The sequence below is a fragment of the Pithys albifrons genome, chromosome 6 (genome assembly GCF_047495875.1).
Source record: "Pithys albifrons albifrons isolate INPA30051 chromosome 6, PitAlb_v1, whole genome shotgun sequence".
NCBI classification, from domain to species: domain Eukaryota; kingdom Metazoa; phylum Chordata; class Aves; order Passeriformes; family Thamnophilidae; genus Pithys; species Pithys albifrons.
The window spans coordinates 21,134,644-21,153,606 of NC_092463.1; the positions used below are offsets into that span (position 1 = coordinate 21,134,644).

General features: G+C 41.8%; 1 protein-coding gene across 1 annotated transcript in view; it reads left to right on the forward strand.

Annotated features, from left to right (window-relative positions):
- Positions 1-6,612: 6,612 nt before the first annotated feature.
- The window catches only part of SEL1L (SEL1L adaptor subunit of SYVN1 ubiquitin ligase), a 35,610-nt gene continuing 23,259 nt past the window's right edge, over positions 6,613-18,963 (forward strand). The window contains 6 exon segments of the mRNA XM_071557731.1: positions 6,613-6,681; positions 6,683-6,848; positions 13,676-13,713; positions 14,070-14,292; positions 17,768-17,935; positions 18,550-18,655. Coding sequence (XP_071413832.1) covers positions 6,613-6,681; positions 6,683-6,848; positions 13,676-13,713; positions 14,070-14,292; positions 17,768-17,935; positions 18,550-18,655 — 770 coding nt within the window.

Consider the following 18,963-nt stretch of genomic DNA (forward strand, 5'->3'; position numbering starts at 1 on the left):
AAACATTAATGAGCAGGTAATAAGATAGACAAAAACTAGAACTCTTCAGCCACTGATTGATGGGCTATTAAAAGGAACTATTCAGGCATAGGCAGGGACATGGAGGTGTGGGAGGAAGTGCAAGGAGAGAACAGAGAAACCAAAATTTTCACGAGTATGGTGGGATTTTTGAGAGGCTTTGTGAGAGTGTTGCAAAAAAACATGGAATAACAGAAAGAACTTGTAGGGGCTGTGTAAAAATTATAGGATCTATATGGGAAGTGACAAAGGCGAGGGAAGTGAGAGATAAGGATGGGTAGCAGAGAAACAAACATGGGATATTTGTCTGAACCCTACACCTGATCAACACATTGTATCCTATCTTCTTAAATCCTATTATTGCCTTTGCCTTTGTAATTTAGTTCTATCCTATGGGAGTGCTCCAATGCCCAATTGCCAGCAGCTGGAGAACAGACCATGGGTCCCCAGGTTTGTAGATCCAGGTGACAACAGAGAGACAAGAATACAAATGAGATCTCAGTGCCAGCAACTGAGGAAGGGACTATATCCCATTGAGTCTGGGGTGTGAGCTGTTGGGGTCTAAATGACAGCAACTGGAGCAGGGACTGTGGCTTACAGGGCCTGTAAGTCAAGCACTAGCAGTTAGAGACACCAGACTGTTTATGTTTGTCTAGAGAATTTAACTGTGCATACACATGTGTGTATGTGTGTACATTCATGTGCACACAGAAGTATACTTTGCTGGGAAACCTTGACTAGCCATGAATACCTGTTTTTGAAACACTCCAGGTATCAGTCAGTAACCAGGTCAGGGACACAGAGTCATTAGATCATTACCCAGTGGGAGATGTAATATTTGAGGGATGCATGAGCAAAGGGTGCTTGTGAGAACAGTGCATGGGTGCCTGCATCTGTTTTGCTACTGAAGATCAAGCCAGACTGCCAGGTAAGTAGGGGAGGCCTACTTACCCTATAATGGGTAAGGGCCACCAGTCTAGGCATGGATATGAGAGCCCATGCTGGTATTAGAGAGATCTGTGAACGCTGATGTATTTCGGAAGTGAGAAAGCAAGGGCTGATGTTTTCACTAATGAGCTTCAAGCTTTACGAGCTGGAGAGGGGAAACAGGCCTGGCCTATCCACATTTCTGTTTATGTGACTGCTGGTAGTTCACAATGTTGTCTAATTAACCTCTACAATTTGTTACTAGCCTAAACTGGCTGACAGCTCTTAGAGCTACATCCTTCTTGTTTTTCTTGACTGGAGTCCTCACAAAAGCCATGCCAACAACTTCTTTCCTAACATAAAATAGAAGAATGCTCTTTCCTCTCTCCATCACTGCTTCTCTCTCAAAGTGTGATCGGGAACTTGGTTTTCACAGATCAGGTGATATTAATCTTAACAATTTTCACCTTTGCTCCCTCAGGTTGCTTAATTAACATCTGTATTGTGTCTTACTTTGCATACTGGCTGCCCTGGGTTGAGCTGGCAAAATGCCAGCTGTCCAGGACAGAGTGAAAAGGGTTCCTCCTCCCCCCCAACCAGCCAAGGGAAAAAGAAGAGGGAGAGGAAAAAAAAAACCTTCAAACCAGGTTTATGCTGAAACTAACAACATGTATTTATCCAGAAAAGAGAAAATTAAGAGGAAACTACAATATAACACACACTTACACAAGTTATGTATAACAAGAAATAATTTCCCACTTCCCAGTAAACACAAATTCTACCATCTTAACTACAAATTATTCTAGAGAAGTCAATTCTTCAGAGACAGACTTAAGCAGAGAGAAAAGCTAAGAACAAACATTTTACTTCCCTAAGATAACATGATGGTAAGCTGGTGCTCCGGGCTTGGGCCTCCCCATCCCTCCTGGAATGGCAGAGTGTCTTGCTGGGACCACAGCTATGAAGCAACTGACTAAGCCACTCCCACACACCAGCTCTTACCCCTTTTGAGATGATGCAATATGGTATGGAATACAATATTATTGGCTAGAAGAAGTCAGCTGTTAGCTAGATCAGCCCAGCTCAAGTCAGCTGACAATTTCAGGCCTAGCTGAACTTTTAAAACTTAAATTTAGGCCCATCTGGCCAAACCCATAACACTGGCCTTGCTAGAATGACAACCTACAGCCATGAACCCTGGAGATTTAGGACCATTATTCTCCTTATAGTTGTTTTATCAGAAATAAGTGTCCAAAAGCTTTAAAAACACATAGTAAAATAAAGTACAAAAGAACCACTAAAAATATATGAAAATTAGTCTGTCCAAAACTATATGCTTTATACATTAACTTAAAAGAGTAAAAGATGTGTCCTTCTCGCCAGAAAAACCTGTCACAAACCCAATGCATTTCATGACAGAAATCTTCCCTGAGAGGTGGCTGAAGCTTTTTCCTTTTCAATTTTTTAAAGCAAGCTGAAAAAACTTCATGAGAATATTCTACAAGGATGATTCTTGGGAAATTGTTTTTCGAAATCTACCAAGCTTCATAACTCTCCAACTTCTGAAGTTTTACCTTAAAATTAAAAAAAAATACAAGAAAGTTTCCACAAAATAAAAAGTAGTGTTGCTACAAAACAGAAAGTTGTATGATCAAATTATAGAGACAGAAAACAAGCAAGAGAATATGAGAAATACTCATAAAGTTCTAATGCATATCACTGAACTCCTCAAAACTTAACTTGCACACTTTCATTCTCCTACCTAGGGAATGTCAGACAAATGCTAGGCAGTATTTTAAAAGGTCCAATTCAAAAAATCTCTTGAAAATTTAGATTAGATAACACTTTGAGAAAACATACCTAAAACAGAGAGGATGAAATTTGAGTCATTACTATTTGTCTGATCACTTGGACTGCTGCATAAAAGGCCACCACATTTTGGAATAGAATAGAGAGGAAGAACACTGCAAAAACACTTATTTCCATTCAAAGCTTCAGAGAAGAAAATTCAAAACTGATTAAGAGAAGTAATGGGAATTTTATGGCTGTTGCACACATAAATGGAATGGCAGAAATAAATTTACCACAGTCTTAGAGTACAGCATATACTAAATTAATCAAAACTAACTCAGTCTGCAATATTATCTAATTTTTGGTTTTGTTTGGAAAGTTATTAATTAACTCAGAAAAAAAACCTGCTTCCTGCATCTTATTTTTCTTCTTATTCCTGCACTTCACTTAACCCCACACGCAGAACTTTAAAAGTAGAATGAATTTGAAGTGACCTCCAGAGGTCACCTAGCCCAACCCCTGCTTGCAGGAGGGTTGATTGAGTCAGGCTGAGGATGTATTTGTTCACTGAAGTCTTGAACACTTCATGGGCTGGGAGTACCACAAGGGCTCTGGGCAGCTCTGGTGGGTTGACCCTGGCCAGTCACAAGGTGACCACCAAAGTCGCCCTATTACTTCCCTCCTCAGCTAGACAGGGGAGAGAAAATGGGTTGTGGGTCAAGGTAAGGGCAGGGAGAGACCACTCACCAATTACTGTCATTTCAAAACAGACGTGGGAAAATTAGTTTATTATGAATAAGAAATAAAGACACCTTTCCCCAACACCTCACCCTTCTTCCTGGGCTTTATTCCCAAATTCCCCACCTCTCATCCCTAGTGGCACAGTGGCGCAGGAGGGAATAGGAGCTACAGTCAGTTCAGTGCTCATTGTCTCTGCTGCAACTTCCTCCTCCAGGGGATGACTATTCACACTCTTCCTCTGCTCCAGCATGGGATCGATCCTTCACACAGGAGTGTTGGAGACTGAAACAGTTAATGATTTATGCATTCTAGGAGACTTTTGCAGGCTTTTGACTTTTGCATTATGCCTCTGGTGGGCAGTTGGGGCCCATCCCTCCCTCCAGTGCTGAAGGTGTCAAGCCCTGAAGAGGCAGGAAGAGCCGAGTTTACCCTGCCCTCCATATGAACTCTGTGCCAACCATGAAAGGTGGGAAAAATATTGGGAGTTCATGGCCCGGCCAGTGACACTACTCCATGGAAATATCTTCCCACCTCGGAGGAGGTGCAAAAGCATGCTGAGGGTATATATACTGATAGGTGACTTTGGGGGTTTGGGTTCTGTTCTTCGCCCCCACTGCCTGTGAATCAAGAAGATGCATCGCTGGATCCAGTGGGTGGTGACTATATCATCTTTTCTTTTTCCTTCCTCTCCCTTTACTCTTATCCTGTCTTTCTCTCCCCTATGCATTTTCTCCCCCCCCCCCCCCCCCCCGCCAAGGTTATTTCTAAAATAAACCCTATCTATATATGTTCTCAAACACTGATTATTCAGTGTCATTTCACTCTAATCCACCCCAAGGGAATTATTGAGATGAACCTGGGTTACCCCCTCCCCTTTTTCTGGGGCGGGTCATAACAAGGAGACACTCCTTCATGAACTTCTCCAACATGAGTCCCTCCCACAAGCTGCAATTCTTCACAAACTGCCTTACCTTGGTCCCTTTCCACAGGATGCAGTCCTTCAGGCCCAGATTGCACCAGCATGGGTCTCCCATGGGGCCACAAATCCTACCAGTAAACCTGCTCCAGTGTGGGCTCCTCTCTCCTCAAGGTCACAGGTCCTACCAGGAGCCTGTTTAAGTGTGGGCTTCCCACAGAGTCACAGCCTTCTTTGGGCATCCACCTGCTTTGGGAGTGGGGTCCTCCACGGGCCACAGGTGGGTCTCTGCTCCAGGAGCCTCCACAGGCTGCAGGAAGACAGCCTGCCTCACCGTGGTCTTCACCACAGGCTGCAGGGGAACCTCTGTTTTGGCACCTGGAGCACCTCCTCTTTGCTGACCTTGGTTTCTGCAGACATGTTCTCACTCTTCTCTCCTGCAGTGATTGGTGTTATGCAGTAACTTTTTCCCCTTCCCCAGAGGCATTACTATCATCTCTGTATGGGTTGGCCTTGGCCAGCAGTGGCTCTGTCCTGGAGCAGGCTGCCATTGGCTCTATCAGACATGGGGGAAGCTTCTGGCAGCTTCTCACAGAGGCCACACCTGTAGCTGCCCCCTGCACAGTACTCAAACCTGCACCACTGCCCCCTGTCATGTCCCCACTGGGGACAAGTCTTCACATTACCTCAGAGCCCTCATGTTTCCTCCCAGGCCTGGCCTGTCCCTCTGGTGTGAATGCTGCCACTGCCACATGTGAGGGGCTCACGCCACTCCCCACATGGGGTGGGTTCCCCTCCTCTCACCCCTCGTTGGTCCAGGTGTCCCAGCTCCTGTGAGATGCTCCACTCCAAGCAGTGACATTCACAGACAAGTGGATTTAACACTGTTCCATTTACAACAACGTAGGTTAAGCTTAGGCCTGATCCAAGTGCAAGGAAGCATCCTGGTGACACTCCTTCAGGCCTGTATGGAAATGATGCTCCCACAGGGCAGTGGTGTCTGGTCTTCCAAAGTCGATGTACACTGTTCAGCTGTACTGCAGGTAGAAAAAATTGCCTGGCACTTCAATATTGTCCTAATTAGAATCAGAACTACTCATTAGCTCTATCGAAGGCACTTACATGCTATTGAGGCACCTCCTGGCTGAAGCAGTACAGGCATTCCCTGCCTTTAAACTCCATCAGAAAGACATTCTTTACAGAGAGAGTAAGCAGGCATTGGAATGGCCTGCCCAGAGAGGTGGTGGATTCACCACCCCTGGAGCTTTTCAAATGGAGATTGGATGTGACACTGAGTGCCATGATCTAGTAAATGGACTGGAGCTGGACCAAGGGTTGGACTTGATGATCTTGGAGGTCTTTTCCAACTCAATCGGTTCTATGATTCCTATGATTCTGTGATGCATCCTGGCAGGCAGGAAATCCCTCAGCCAGCCCTGGGTGGGACAGAACATTCCACAGCTTCTGCTCTTGTTTCCCATGGGAGAAATACAGCCACTGCTGGCTGCTCTCGCTCTGCAGAGATCCCAAATGTAGCGCTATAAGGACGAGATGGCTTAACGCCATTCAGACACTGAGGGACAAATCCAGTTCATAACCCAGCACAGCGTCCTACAACAGCACGTCCCGTGGGGCAGTAATATTTTCTAGCCAGACGTGTTTCAGCCCGTCAGAGGCAGGGCTGCCAGCTGCCCTTCCTCGTTTGCTTTGAATTGACCTACAGAAACGTGCAATTCCTATGAGGGCTCAAGAGCTGTGTCCGGCAGCGCTCAGCCCCTGCCCAGAACTGACGCCTGTCTGAAGATAAAGCTCAACTTGCTACACTCTTTACGTTTCACATACTCCATATGTTCTGGTTTCGACAGGCACGACACTGCTGCTCCCCACACCCGTGACGGAAGAGGAGTGTCCCATTCCACACTCCCGGGAAAGTCGCTGCCGCCCTCGCCGCCACCCCCGACCCGCCCTGCAGGGGGCGCCGCCGCGCCTGCGCCTGCGCAGTTGGGCGCGGGGGGTTCTGGGAGATGTAGTGCCTGCCCCGCCGCCGGTCCCTGCGCGGCGCCTCCGCCGGCGCAAGGCACTGTGGGTGCTGTAGGAACGGCTCGCGAGCCAATGGGACGTGTCGTTCCGGGAGCGAGCAGCCGGGGCTCGCGCGGACACGAGCGACGCCATTGGCTGATGGGAGGGCGTGACCGGCCACGGACGGCTGGGCCGAGCCAATGGGCGCGGGCCATGTAGGCCCGGCCGCGCCGCGGGGCTGCGTGTGCGGCCGCCAGCGGGCCGCAGTGGGGCGCGGCCGCCGATTGGTGGCGGCGGCGCGGTGGGCGGGGCCGGGGCGCGGGGTCGGGGGCGCTCGGCGCGGCCCCGCAGAGCGGCGGGATGGGGCGGCGGGCGCTGTGCCTGGTGCTGTGCCTGTGTCTGCCCGCGCTCTGGGCCGGGGCAATGCCCGCGGCCGGTGAGTACCGCGGCAACGCCTCCCCGCGCCCCGCTGGGCCCCAGCGCTGCGGCCGCCTCCGCCCCCGGGGTGTGCGGCGCAGCACGGGGCGCCGCGGAGTCTGGGGGCGTCCTGGCGAGGAGGGGACACGGTGGTCTCGCCGGGTCTTTGCGGTGCGGTGGGTCAGCGCCGACCTCCCCGGGGCGCCGAGGCGGCGGAGCGGGGGGAATGGGGAGGCAGGAGCCGGGCGGAGGGGAGGCAGGAGCGGGGCTCCCGTCAGCGTCGGGGCCGCGGCTGCCCCCGAGCCGGCGCTTTGCCTGCCCGGAGTGCTCCGCAGGCCCGGTGGCGGGGGCCGCGTTGCTCCGTGCGGTGCCCCCTGTAAGCGGCACCCTGGGAGCCCACTTTGAGGTGCTTGCGCTGCTCAAAACCGGAGCGAGGCGCTTTTTCCTCCCTTGCACGCATTTTGTCACTGAGGCGCTGATAATGCTGATTTCAGCATTGTCAGAGCAGTTTTCTCACCCCGATATACAGAGTATTTCCGCGTTCTGCGTTGTGTCCCCATAATACATTTTTCGTGCTTATTTTTTTATTATGCAGCTCAAGTTTTGGGTGCTTCTCATGTGTTGTCATCTACTTCCTTTCCTAGGGTTTCTACCTCCCACACCCTTATTTCTATCATGGACTGGTGAGGGGGATGTGCAATGCATTTATTTATATAGTGCTTCCAAAGCCAGAAGCCACTGCTTTAGCAGACAGCCTTATCCAGTGCTTTTGCACTGGTGATGTGCTTCTGCACTATTTCAGGACAGTACATTCAGTGGTTTGGGGTTCATTTTCCTCTGTGCTGTTGGAAGCTGAAATATAGAAGTTTCTATTACTGGAGTTCTGAGTATATGAGCTTTGTAGGTCGCTCTATAAGCCAGCAGGGCACTCCCCAAGTTACGGAAAAGATACACACAAATTCTGTGTAGCCAGAGACATGTAGCCACTTTGAATTATGTGCTCTCATTTATCGTGTATATAAAGCAAAAAAGCTAAGAGGAGACTGTGAATGTCAGATGAACCATCTGCTGTGTACGTGGAAATTAGGTGACAAAATTAAGGGCTGGTTAAGTGTGCACCAGAGGCTGCACTGGCATGCAGCTCTTCTGTCTTGACTATCACAAAGATGTGTTTGTGAGTATCAAGTTCTGGTAGTTTAATTCAGCCTTTATAAACCCTGTGTTTAGTGTCAATTGAAGTAATACAATTAGCGAGCCGAAGAAAGCCACAGTCCATGAATGAAGACTTAGGAGCTGTTGACAAACTTAATTTGCTACTGTAAGGTAAAACTGGTCATTAATATTCAGAATTATTTAGGAGAGGGTGTTCAGAGTCAGACAGCAGACTATAGGAGGAACATTTTTCTTGCTCCAATTTGTGGCAAGATTCATTCTGAAAGTTGTCATCACTTTGTGCTTGGATTTCCCACGGTAGCAGTACCACTTTCTGGTATAAACCTTGCAACTGTGTGCTAAATGCTTCTTTTAGTACTTGTTTGTTCCTAATGTCTGGTCTGGAAGGGTCATCTGGGATATGAGTACGTTGAAGGGAGGGGTTTTAAGAAGGATGAGTAAGAAGTGTTCAAGTATTACATTTTCTAACTTCAGGAGAAGTTTTTAGTGCTGATTTTTAGTGAAGAGAGTTCAACTATATCTTTAAACCCTAATATAGTCATAAATTTTGTTTAAATAGATTCATTGAAAAACTGCAGGTGAATGCAAGAAAACTCTGGCCTAAAGAAATTGATCCTATTTTTTAAATGTATGATATTAATACAACTTATGAAGGAGTTTAAAATCGGGACTGGGGCATGGGGAATTGGGAAAAGCAGCTAAAAATGCTGAGTGTGTGTGTTTCTGGATGAAGCTGGCTTTATTCTGGTTATCACAGCAGCGATAGCCTTCTCCTTATGTTGGTTGTTCATTAAGAACATTGAAAGAATTTCTTTTTTTTTCCCCTGATTGCCAGTGTTACTTGATTCTTCATCCTGTTTCCTCTTATTCACAGACTAAGAGGTAGAACTGAAGAGAGGAAGTGGTTCTTCCCTGACTCTCCTACACCTTCCATGGCTAACTTCAACAGACAGACGTTTTCATACTGTCCCATTAACTGGTAGGGCAAACGAGCAGAGTCTGTAGGGAACTTCAGTACCAATTCTTTCATAAGACAGAGCTCAGTGGCTTTCCCTGACCCGTCTGATTTTGCTTACATAACTGAAGAACATTCCCTAAACTTGTTGCATTGTTGCCTGACAGGGAACCTTAATTCTTACAGAGGAACTGCTGGAGAGTAAGTTCTGTAACTAGTCAGCCAGCAGTTGCAAGGAGACTGGAATAAAGATTTTTATTCAGAGTGAGGGTTGACCTATATCTCAATCTTCTAGTTGGGCTAAAATGAATACGCTGCACAGATTGTAGCTGGGAACAATTTACTTGCTGCCAAGGATACTTTGGAACTATTCTTGCTGAATAGATGCCACTTATGGATTTTACTTAACTCACTTGCGTGTTTTAGAGGTTTGTGTGATGGGAATAGCATCTATGCCATCGAGTCTGTTTCTGTGCTGAATATAACAGTTGAAAAATTGATGAGAAGCAGTCTGAGGTAATTTTTTTGGTAAGATTTCCTTTTTTCCTGCAAGAATTGGATAAACAGAGTTTGCATTCCCTTTCAAAGTATATCTAGTCATTGTACAAAATCAACCTTGAAAGAAATTCCTAAAATACCACAGAAAATCTCTGATGGATATTCTAAAGCAGTCATTGCCAAGCTGTTTCTGTTCATGCACCACTTTCTATAGAAAGGTTTTTGAGTATGCATCTTACATGTATTTTTAATAAGTAAAACAGTGATATACTGGTATCCTAATGTATAATGTACATCATAAAGCTTGCACAAGAACATAAATGAGAAAAGAATTAAATAAAGGTGGAATGAACACTGTATTAAGGAAAGTTTTATGTATTAACAGTATAGAAAGTATTTTCTTCCTGCAGCCCCGGCGTGGTGGCTGGCACACCCCCTGAGGTGTACACACTCCACTTAAGAGATCACTGCTCTGGGCAGACTCTTAATACTTGTGATAATGTTTGAGGCTTGAAGAGCTTGGCAAAACTTGGAAGGAGAGTGACTGCCGTGGTCACAGTTAGGGCATTCATCAGAGCTCTGGGAGATGGCCAGCTGCTTGCACTCACTGAATTTTTGACTGTTTCCTGAAGGTGTGTGACCACTGTAACATTGAAAGTAGTAGTATTTCTTTCCAGTTCTAGCACTCCTTTAGCTTTATCAGATGATAGTTGATTTGTTCTTCTAATAAAACAAAACTTTGGAACAGTTGAATTCCCTTAAGCTAATGATGTTCCTTCTGAATCACACTGCAAAACTGTTCTGGATTTTACCCTGCTCTCTTTAGTGCTCTCTTGAAAATGGTAATTCTCACAAATGGTAAGATCTTTTATCCAGCATATGGAAGAATCTTTTTCTCTAGCACAGGCTGCCAGAGTAGTTTTGCTATATTTACATAGACTGGTTGAATACTGGTCTTCCTAACTGAGGAAAAATAAATACTTTTAAAATATGACTTTAATTATACGTGAAGTAGTGGATAGTTCAAATAAGATTTTTAGCTGTAGAACATGAGAGTACCTAGCAGTGTCTGCAGCTCAACACTGTTTGTAAGGGAAGCATTCTCTACAAAGTTGTCAGCTGCCCACTTCAGCCACAAATATTTTTGCCTGCCTTTTCCTTTTAATGTCATTTCATATCTTTAATTCGTTTAACAAATGTTAAGATTAATTTCCATTTGGCCTTTTCAGAAGAGGTTTATAGAATTAGGCAGCCCTAGTAACAGATCCATATTTAAAAAAAAAGTCAGTTACTTTTTTTAATTGAAGTGTGGAAAACCAAACTAAACTATCAGCTTTAATCTCTGAAGCAGGTGCACAAACGTAACATCAGTGACTTTGTTCAGTACCTGAGCCTTGACTAATAAACTGTTCTTAGGTCCAACAGTGACCTTCTGTAGACCTTTTATTAACACTTTCAGAGTAGTTTTCTTAACAGTTTCATAGAAGTAAATACGGTTCTGTGAGCAGCAGGTGTGTATTAGTCAGCAGTTCTGTGAAACAACAAGGCTGCAAGTGATCCCTCCTCTAGTCATATTATCTGCCAGCACTGCAACCTCATCTGCCTACCTTAGAAGGAAGTCTCAGAGCTAAGAAAAGTTAGTCATATTTCTGGTTTTGTTTTAGCACAGTTTTGAAACTAGTTTGAAAACAATTGTTCAAGTACAACTTCATAATAACAAAGCTGTTTCCTTCAGAGAGATTTTAAATGATGCAATAGAAAGGAAATAGTTACTTTCAAGGAAAAAGAACAAGCACTTAATGACCCTTGTGTTGCTCAGGTGTCTCTTTCAATTTAGTAGAAATTTGGCTTTGCGCGTGAAGTTACAATAAAACTGTTGTTTTATATATGTGTAGAGAGGATATAGCCTATTTTTATTTGACCTTTCATTGTAAAGTCAACCTTCCACAAATTGAAATCAGTTAGTGAAGCCTTGACCAAAATGGTAGAAAGCTCTAGTGCTGTCAGGCATTTAGGCTGGTTTTGAGCAGACAAAGACAATCGCCCTAGCATGATGTTTCTTAGTGCCACTGCAGTTATTCTCTGAGTGCTTTGTATACATTAAACAGAGCATACAAGCCACTGAGTAGGTTATTCTGTCTATGGTAAATGCAAATTTGTTTCATAGTTTTGAAATTGAAGTGCCAGTAAGCATCCTAAATATATATGTCCTTTTACTGTATTTAAAAAACAACTGTTACATGGTGATCTGAAGTGTTGAGGTTCAGTGGTAGAACTTCTTATGACCTACTACAATCACCCCTATCTGTTACAGATTTCTCAAGCTGATAAGCACTATGGTCTCTGCCAAAAATGCACGTAGCCTTGTTTTTAACTTGTGCCTCATTATGTTTTTTTCCAAACTTATATTTGTTCTCGTGCTGTCTTGGTTGCTCCTTGCAGGATCTGTTTCATTTGGAGTGCGCTTTGCTGTCTCCACAAGTTTTTCTGAAGTGCTCTACACACTTTCGTTTTTAGACCTGTAGAGTACAGCTGCTTACCCATGTCGACTGTCCTAGGTTCTTTTTAATTCCATGTCTATTGGCAGTCAAACTATTTGAGCTTTACATCCTCCTCACAGTCCTCAACAGGCTGTCATTTGTTTGTCTCAATTATACTCTCAAACTTCTTGTCATTATAATTTCACAGCTTCACTTTTAAGTCTTAGCATTTTTATTTTGTTTTCATTATGCTCAGCTTAAAGTTGAATTTCCCTCATCTTTTTACTTGTTCAAATCAAAAATTATACTTCAAATAACAATATGGAAGCCAGACTGCAGAAAGCAATTTCCAAGCTTAACCCTTTCACTGCAAATACACACAGTTGCTCTGTTATAGTTATAACTTCAAAATAGGAACCAGTCAAGTGTCAGTTTTGTTATTGGTCACTTAGAGATGATTCATCTCTGGTAAGACACTTTACTTACAAGAGAATGAAAAGTATGCAAGTTTTGTTTGTCAAATGCTTACAGGAAGTCAGCAGAGTTGTATAAACATTTGGAGAGTTTTGCTGGCATTCAGTATTTGTGCAGGTAGCCTTTCATAGTCTTTCGTAGCCAACTGTAACACACCCAGTGCTGTGACTCATGTACAGGGCACTGACCTATACTGGTTCAGACACCTTTTCTAGTCACAGTGCAGATCTCCAGCCTGTCAGTGCCTTACCACTGCTACAGGGCATTACACACACCAGAAGCTCAGAAGGGCAGATTTCTAAATGTAGGAGGCGTTTTAGTGGCTGATTTGCGTAGTGATCTGTTTATATTTTGTGCTTTTATTTTGGTTTAAGTGAGTTGTATACCAGAGAGAGGTAGGCCTATAGCATCTCCTTTCAAATGTAATGGGACTTTGTTTACCTAAATGAGGGAGTGTCAGATACTGATGACAGAACAGTCATATTTGTGGTGTTATTTTTGGAGGCTTTCCATCAAAATGATAGTACAGACCAAGTTGTTTGAAGCACAATGAGTAACCCATTTGTTCCATTACAGGAACAAAAAAAATGTTGCAGAAATAATTGTGCTAAGCAATGGTAAAACTGTCATAAATAAGCTTTTCTGATTATCTTCTCCTTTTCCCCTGTCTTAAACTAATTTCTCACTGTTGTGAAGAGAGACCTCTATATTAAGGTTTGAATATGCTGGTCAAGCAAAATGAATTTGCATTCTGCAAAGGACAATGTTAATTGTAAACGTGGGGGTATTAATATAAGTTTCTGGTCGCTACTGAAGCTGTTCATACTAAAGCTGATTTGGTGACTAAAAAGCTTTTTAGGCCTTTTTCACTTCCATAGGCCTTTTTCACTTCCATAGGCCTTTTTCACTTCCATAGGCCTTTTTCACTTCCATAGGCCTTTTTCACTTGCACTCCTTTTTAAGTCGTTTAGTTGGACTGCAACAATTCAGGCTGTGATCTGGGTTTAAAGAAAAAAAAACAACCCCACACTCTTTTCACTGTTGAATACAAAATTGTGTTGGCATAATTTAAGGAAGAGGATCATCTGTGAAACATTTGGTTCCTCCTGACAACACTAATAAGGTCTTTTTGAAGTGCATTAGTCAGCTTAGTACTCTAGACTATTTCAGAACCATGGTACAATATAACTCAACTTATTTTTTATTTTATTTTTGAGATAATTTCTCATGGAAAAGCATTTTACTGACTTATAACATCTCTTCTAGATGAGGAAGGAAATCAGGATGAATCACTGGATTCAAAGGTGAGGAGATAAGTTTCTAGTAATTCTGTTTTTCTTGTGGAGTGAGGGCAAAGATCTGAAGTTCAGAACTGTGATTTCATTTCTGTTTCAAACTGTTATATGGCTCTTTCTATCTCATTAATTTCTTTTGTGCATCAGAAGAACTAACAGTGTGTTATAAATTTGAAAATACTATTTTTTTACAAACTGAAAGGGGTAGAGCAATCAGAACTGATAGAGGTAGCTCGGCTTACTTTTGATGCTGCTGTTTAAGCTTAATAAGTTAATTAATCATGTCTTTAAGAAGTAATGTTGTTTTAGCTCACTGCTGCTCCTCAGTTTCTAATCTTCTAAATTACATGGTTACTTTCATTCAGACTTTGTCTGCAGAGGACCAAGTCAAGGACCATTCCACAGGAACTCGAGTGGTAGCAGGTCAAATCTTCCTTGAATCGGGGAAATCGGACTCTCCATCGGAGGATGAAGAGAACTTTCAGAGTCAAGAAGAGGAAAAAGAGAATTCGCTGGAAGAGTTGAACTCTCTAGAAATGTCGAATCTCTTAAATAAGGATTTGGAAGAAGCAGAAATGCAGAGTCCAGGTAACTGCTACAGACTTGAACACGTGGCAAGAAAGATGGGTCTGAGTAACTTCGGCATATGGATGAACACAAATAGTAATTTTGAACATATGAAATAATTTACTGTGTCTTAACCTTTCTATAATGGAATGGTAACTGCTGCCTTGTCCATTAGAAAGTAACATGAAAAAGTTTTGAAATTTATTGAGATTGAGATCTGAGAGGTTATTTTGAGATGCATGTGAAAGAGTTTTCCCTTATTCTTACTATTTCCATCTTGCTGGAAAGCTTTAACTATCAAATGGAGAAAGCCCTGATTGCTTCAGTAGGACTCAAGTACAGATCCTGTGCGCCATAGAAAGAAAAATTGCATCAGTGTTTTTCAGCCCCCTGGCTGTTTGCCCAGAGAGTCAGTTGACAGACAAGGAACAAATAGTGATGTAAAGACAAGTTTCCTAGAAGCATTGAGGGCCTTAGGGCAACATCTAAATTGCATATAAAGTTCAGTATGTTTTTAAATATAGGTAAAACCTTATGTCCTTGTGCCTAAAGTCACAGGAAATTCTAGTATTGCTTTTTTACTACTTAATTTAGATATGATTTTTTGATGTGTAGTTACTACTAGATAACTAGATGGCATGGTTTAGTACCTTAGCCTATGCAGCAGACTTTTCACTTGTTCAGAAAAAGTAAATCTTCCATATTACTGAAAAAATACAGTTACATGGTACTAAGGGTATTTGTCTGTCTTCTCAACACATTCAAATGTCAGAAGAAAGCAGGAGTTGTGAATTGAACTCGGTAATGTGCTAACTCTGAGTGCTTTCTAATAAGCCTTCCTTATTAGTGCAGAACTGGTGTACAGTTGGTGAAAACTCAGTAAGAGGATTAATTATTGCTGATGATAGGTGCTGCTATACAGTAAAAAAGTCTCTAAAATCCACTAAATATCTTTTTGCCACCAAAGAGAGAGCTAAGCACCGTATTTAGTCAGTGAAGTCTATTTCAAAGTAAACTTTAAGTTCCTTTTAATCTCGTATCAGAAAAATGTAACCAGTTGACTTGCTCCCTGGTAACTAAAGATTTTAACTGCACCTATCAAAGTACTGCAAGTGACTTTGAAAAACCATAACGTTAAGTCTTGCACAGTTTTTGGAACATCTAATGAAGTAAATAAGCAATGTGAATGGAAGGATTACTGGTTTTATGTAAAAAGCAGTTCTGAAAGAAAAGTACATGTATTCTGTCAGGAGAGAATAAACTGTCCTTTAACAGTCCCCTGGCAAACTCTTTAAGTGGGCACATTGCAGGTACAGATGTTACACCTCCCCGATGAGCTGCTGCTGACAGGACTGCATTAAGGGACGTTAAACCTTTCCTTAATAGAGTTTAGCTACTGTGTGTGATCATGAGATTGCATGGAAAAAAAATTACATTCTGCAAGTTTACACATGTATTTTTCACAGTATTGAGCATAAAAAAAAATTAATAATTTAGAACTGGTGCTACTAAGCTTTTAACCTTCTAAGAAGTTGTCCTGCTCTCTTTTGACGAGTGAGGAGGTTTTGTGTGCAAAGAAAATTATGTCTTATTACTTATTGCAATTTTGTGTTGTAGGTTTTTTGACTCTAAAGTTCCTTACTAACAGTTTTTGCTGAAAACTGCCCGCAAGTTTATACAGAGCTGGCAATTGCTGTTGCATTTATTTTCCTATTTGGAAGAATCGTTCAGTAATGTAACCAGTACTTGCAAGAAATCTCTATTTGAGTTTGATACAGCAAAATAAGGTATAAGTAAGGACAAAATAAAATTAAATACCACATACTTTATTTAGACATAGTAAAAGGGGTAAGTCAGTGCTTGCACTCTGTTTCGCAAAAGCTAATTTATCCTCTGGGTAAATTGTTTGCCTCACTTTGCAAGTTATCATTCTCTAAGTACATAGTAAAATAACTGTGGTGAGCATTTTAAACTGTGATTGCATTGCTGTGTTGCTTTAGGGGTTAGTATTTGTTACTGTCTAGGAGCAAAACAGCACTATGTTTGAATTTGGAATTAAAAAAAGGCAAAGGGGAGAATTGGGGCAGAGTAATTTCATAACCTTAGTGTGCAGCTACTCTCATGCAGAGCACTGTGTAAAATTGCTTTAAATATGGGAGACAAGGTACTAAACAATACAAGTAAAATTTTGCATTCTCAGGTAGTGTTAATATGGCCTGGAGTTTATTCAAATGACAGTGATAAGAGGTCCCATCAGTTGTCGTTATAAGTACCCTTGGCATGAGTTTGTACATTACTCTGTAGTTAACAGATGACTGAAATTATTCCAGGCTGATTGTATTTGGACACATAATTTTTGAATTTAGTTCCTGAAAATAACACCCTTCCTTGTGTGGTATAATTAACTTGAAGTGGTGTAGTGGGACCTCTGCCAAGGAATTCAGTTATGAAGAGCAATTTGAACAGGATAACTACACCTGAAGACTTTCTTTTGCTTTAAAAAATAAACATGAAATATTTAAATTAGTATGGTCTTCAGGCCTTTCAGTTATAGACCCTAGAGAAAATAATTAGCTTTCTCTATAACCCTAAAAATTACAAACTTAACTTGAAAAAAACCATATAATTGACATTGTCAGTTGCACAACTTTGCAAATGTCTTCAAATGAAGCTGAACCCAAGTGTTGGATTTAGTTTAGTGAAAGAGGAGAACTTATAAAAGTCTAATTGAAATAATTCCATATTCAAAGAATACAGAAAATTTTTAGTCTCCATAGAAGATTGATGTTATTTTAAAATACTGCAATATTGGAATCAGTAACCTTGGAAGTTCTAATGTGTGAGAAATTATAAATCATGCTTTTCAAAGTGATTTTGAATGCAACTAAATATATTGCTGAAATGAAATAAGGTTTTTAGTGTAAGTACATTCAAGAGTAGAAAATTACTGGACTTGTAGTGATTAAAATAACCATCCATCCGTATTGTAGTGATTTCATTTAAGGCTTTTTGTCCCTGCTGATACTCAAGTACTTTCAGCGTAACATTTAGTGATGTGTGTTGTTCTGTCATGGTCGTATCTAACCCTGGGGGTAAATTTAATATATACTCTAGAATGTGCTTTAAGGTGCATTGCAAGGTCTTTTGCAGGTAAGAGAAAGTGCATGGAAAGGCTGTTCATTTTGATAATAAAAATGTAACTTAAATTTGCCTTCTTCAATCTAAACAATATTTTCTTTGTTTAGAACTAAGGAGTATAAGAAACCACATACCTTCTGCTTCATTTCATAATTAAAACTAGGAATTATATTTTTCAAGTGCTGTTTAGAAAAAATCATCGCCTTTTCAGGCTTTTGTAAATTAAAAATTTGACTGAAAACTTGGTTAGTTGTAGTTCATAGAAGTTAAAAGCAACATAGGAGCACTTTACTACATGTATTAGATTACTTTAATTTGGGAATAAAGAACAGTCTAATTCCTGGGTATGCATTTTCAGTTCTGACAGCTATTGGAGGCACTGCAGATGGTGAACCTTGCCACTTCCCCTTTTTGTTTATGGAGAAGGAATATGCAGAATGCACTGCAGATGGGCGGGAAGATGGCAGGCTTTGGTGTGCAACAACCTATGATTACAAGAAAGATCAAAAGTGGGGCTTCTGTGAATGTAAGTAGCCTGATGTCTTGTTCTTGTCCAAGGAATGCTTTTTTAAGCTAGTGTTTTGAGTCCTCTTAATCCCCTTTATTTCAGGATGTAGGAGTCCTGTCATACAATAATGATCACTTTATTCTGTAATAGACAAGTAGTTACAAAGGCAGTTTTCATGATGGAAAAAGTTTTAATGCAAATTCCACTTCCCAGAGCTAATTAGGACATCTTGCAGTGGAAGTATCTGTAAAACTCTTGGTTTCTGAGGCTGTAGTATAGGGATTTGAGAGTGTGTCTCATATACTTGATTTGTTGCACAAAGGCAGCCCTTCTCTAGGAAATGTCCTGAAAGAGGAACCTTTCTTCCTGATCAGTTTGCTTTGCAGCAACGAAAAGAACATTTTGGCAGCAAACTCAAGTGTGAGAGGTATCACATGAGAAGAAACCATCTACTAAGATATCCAACATCTCCTTTAGGTAGATTTTTGTAGTTGCTTAGGTGGTTTATTGGTCTTCAGAAACTTATTTCTGACTGTATTTTCCCTTTTTCCATTTAGAACCAGTAGGAATTTTGAGAGAACAGTCTTGAGCTGAATAACTGGAACTCTTAATGTCCATTTTTTTTCCCCCAGCTGAAGAGCAGTCTAATAAGAGAAGGCAGATGCAAGAAGCTGAGGATGTTTACCAGATTGGAATGAAAATCCTCAATGAAAGCAGTAAAAAGGCTCAGAAGAAAGTGTAAGTTTACCTTATTTACCCTCACAGGAGAAGCAGACATGGCTGGTCACTCTTGCTTAACTCAAAAAGAACTTAAACAAGTTTGCCTGGGATTTACAGTTTTACTGGACTTAACAAACTACACAGTGATAGTACTGAAATTAAATAGTAATTCCAGGGTATGTGGGAAAACAAATCTTTGTGTTCCTTTGAATACAGTAAAAGTTAGGTAAGAATAATATCTGAAGAGTGGGTGTCATCAAAACATTGACTTAGTGCAAGATTGTGCTGCAGTTCTCTAGCCCCGATTTATATGTGGCAACTGCCCA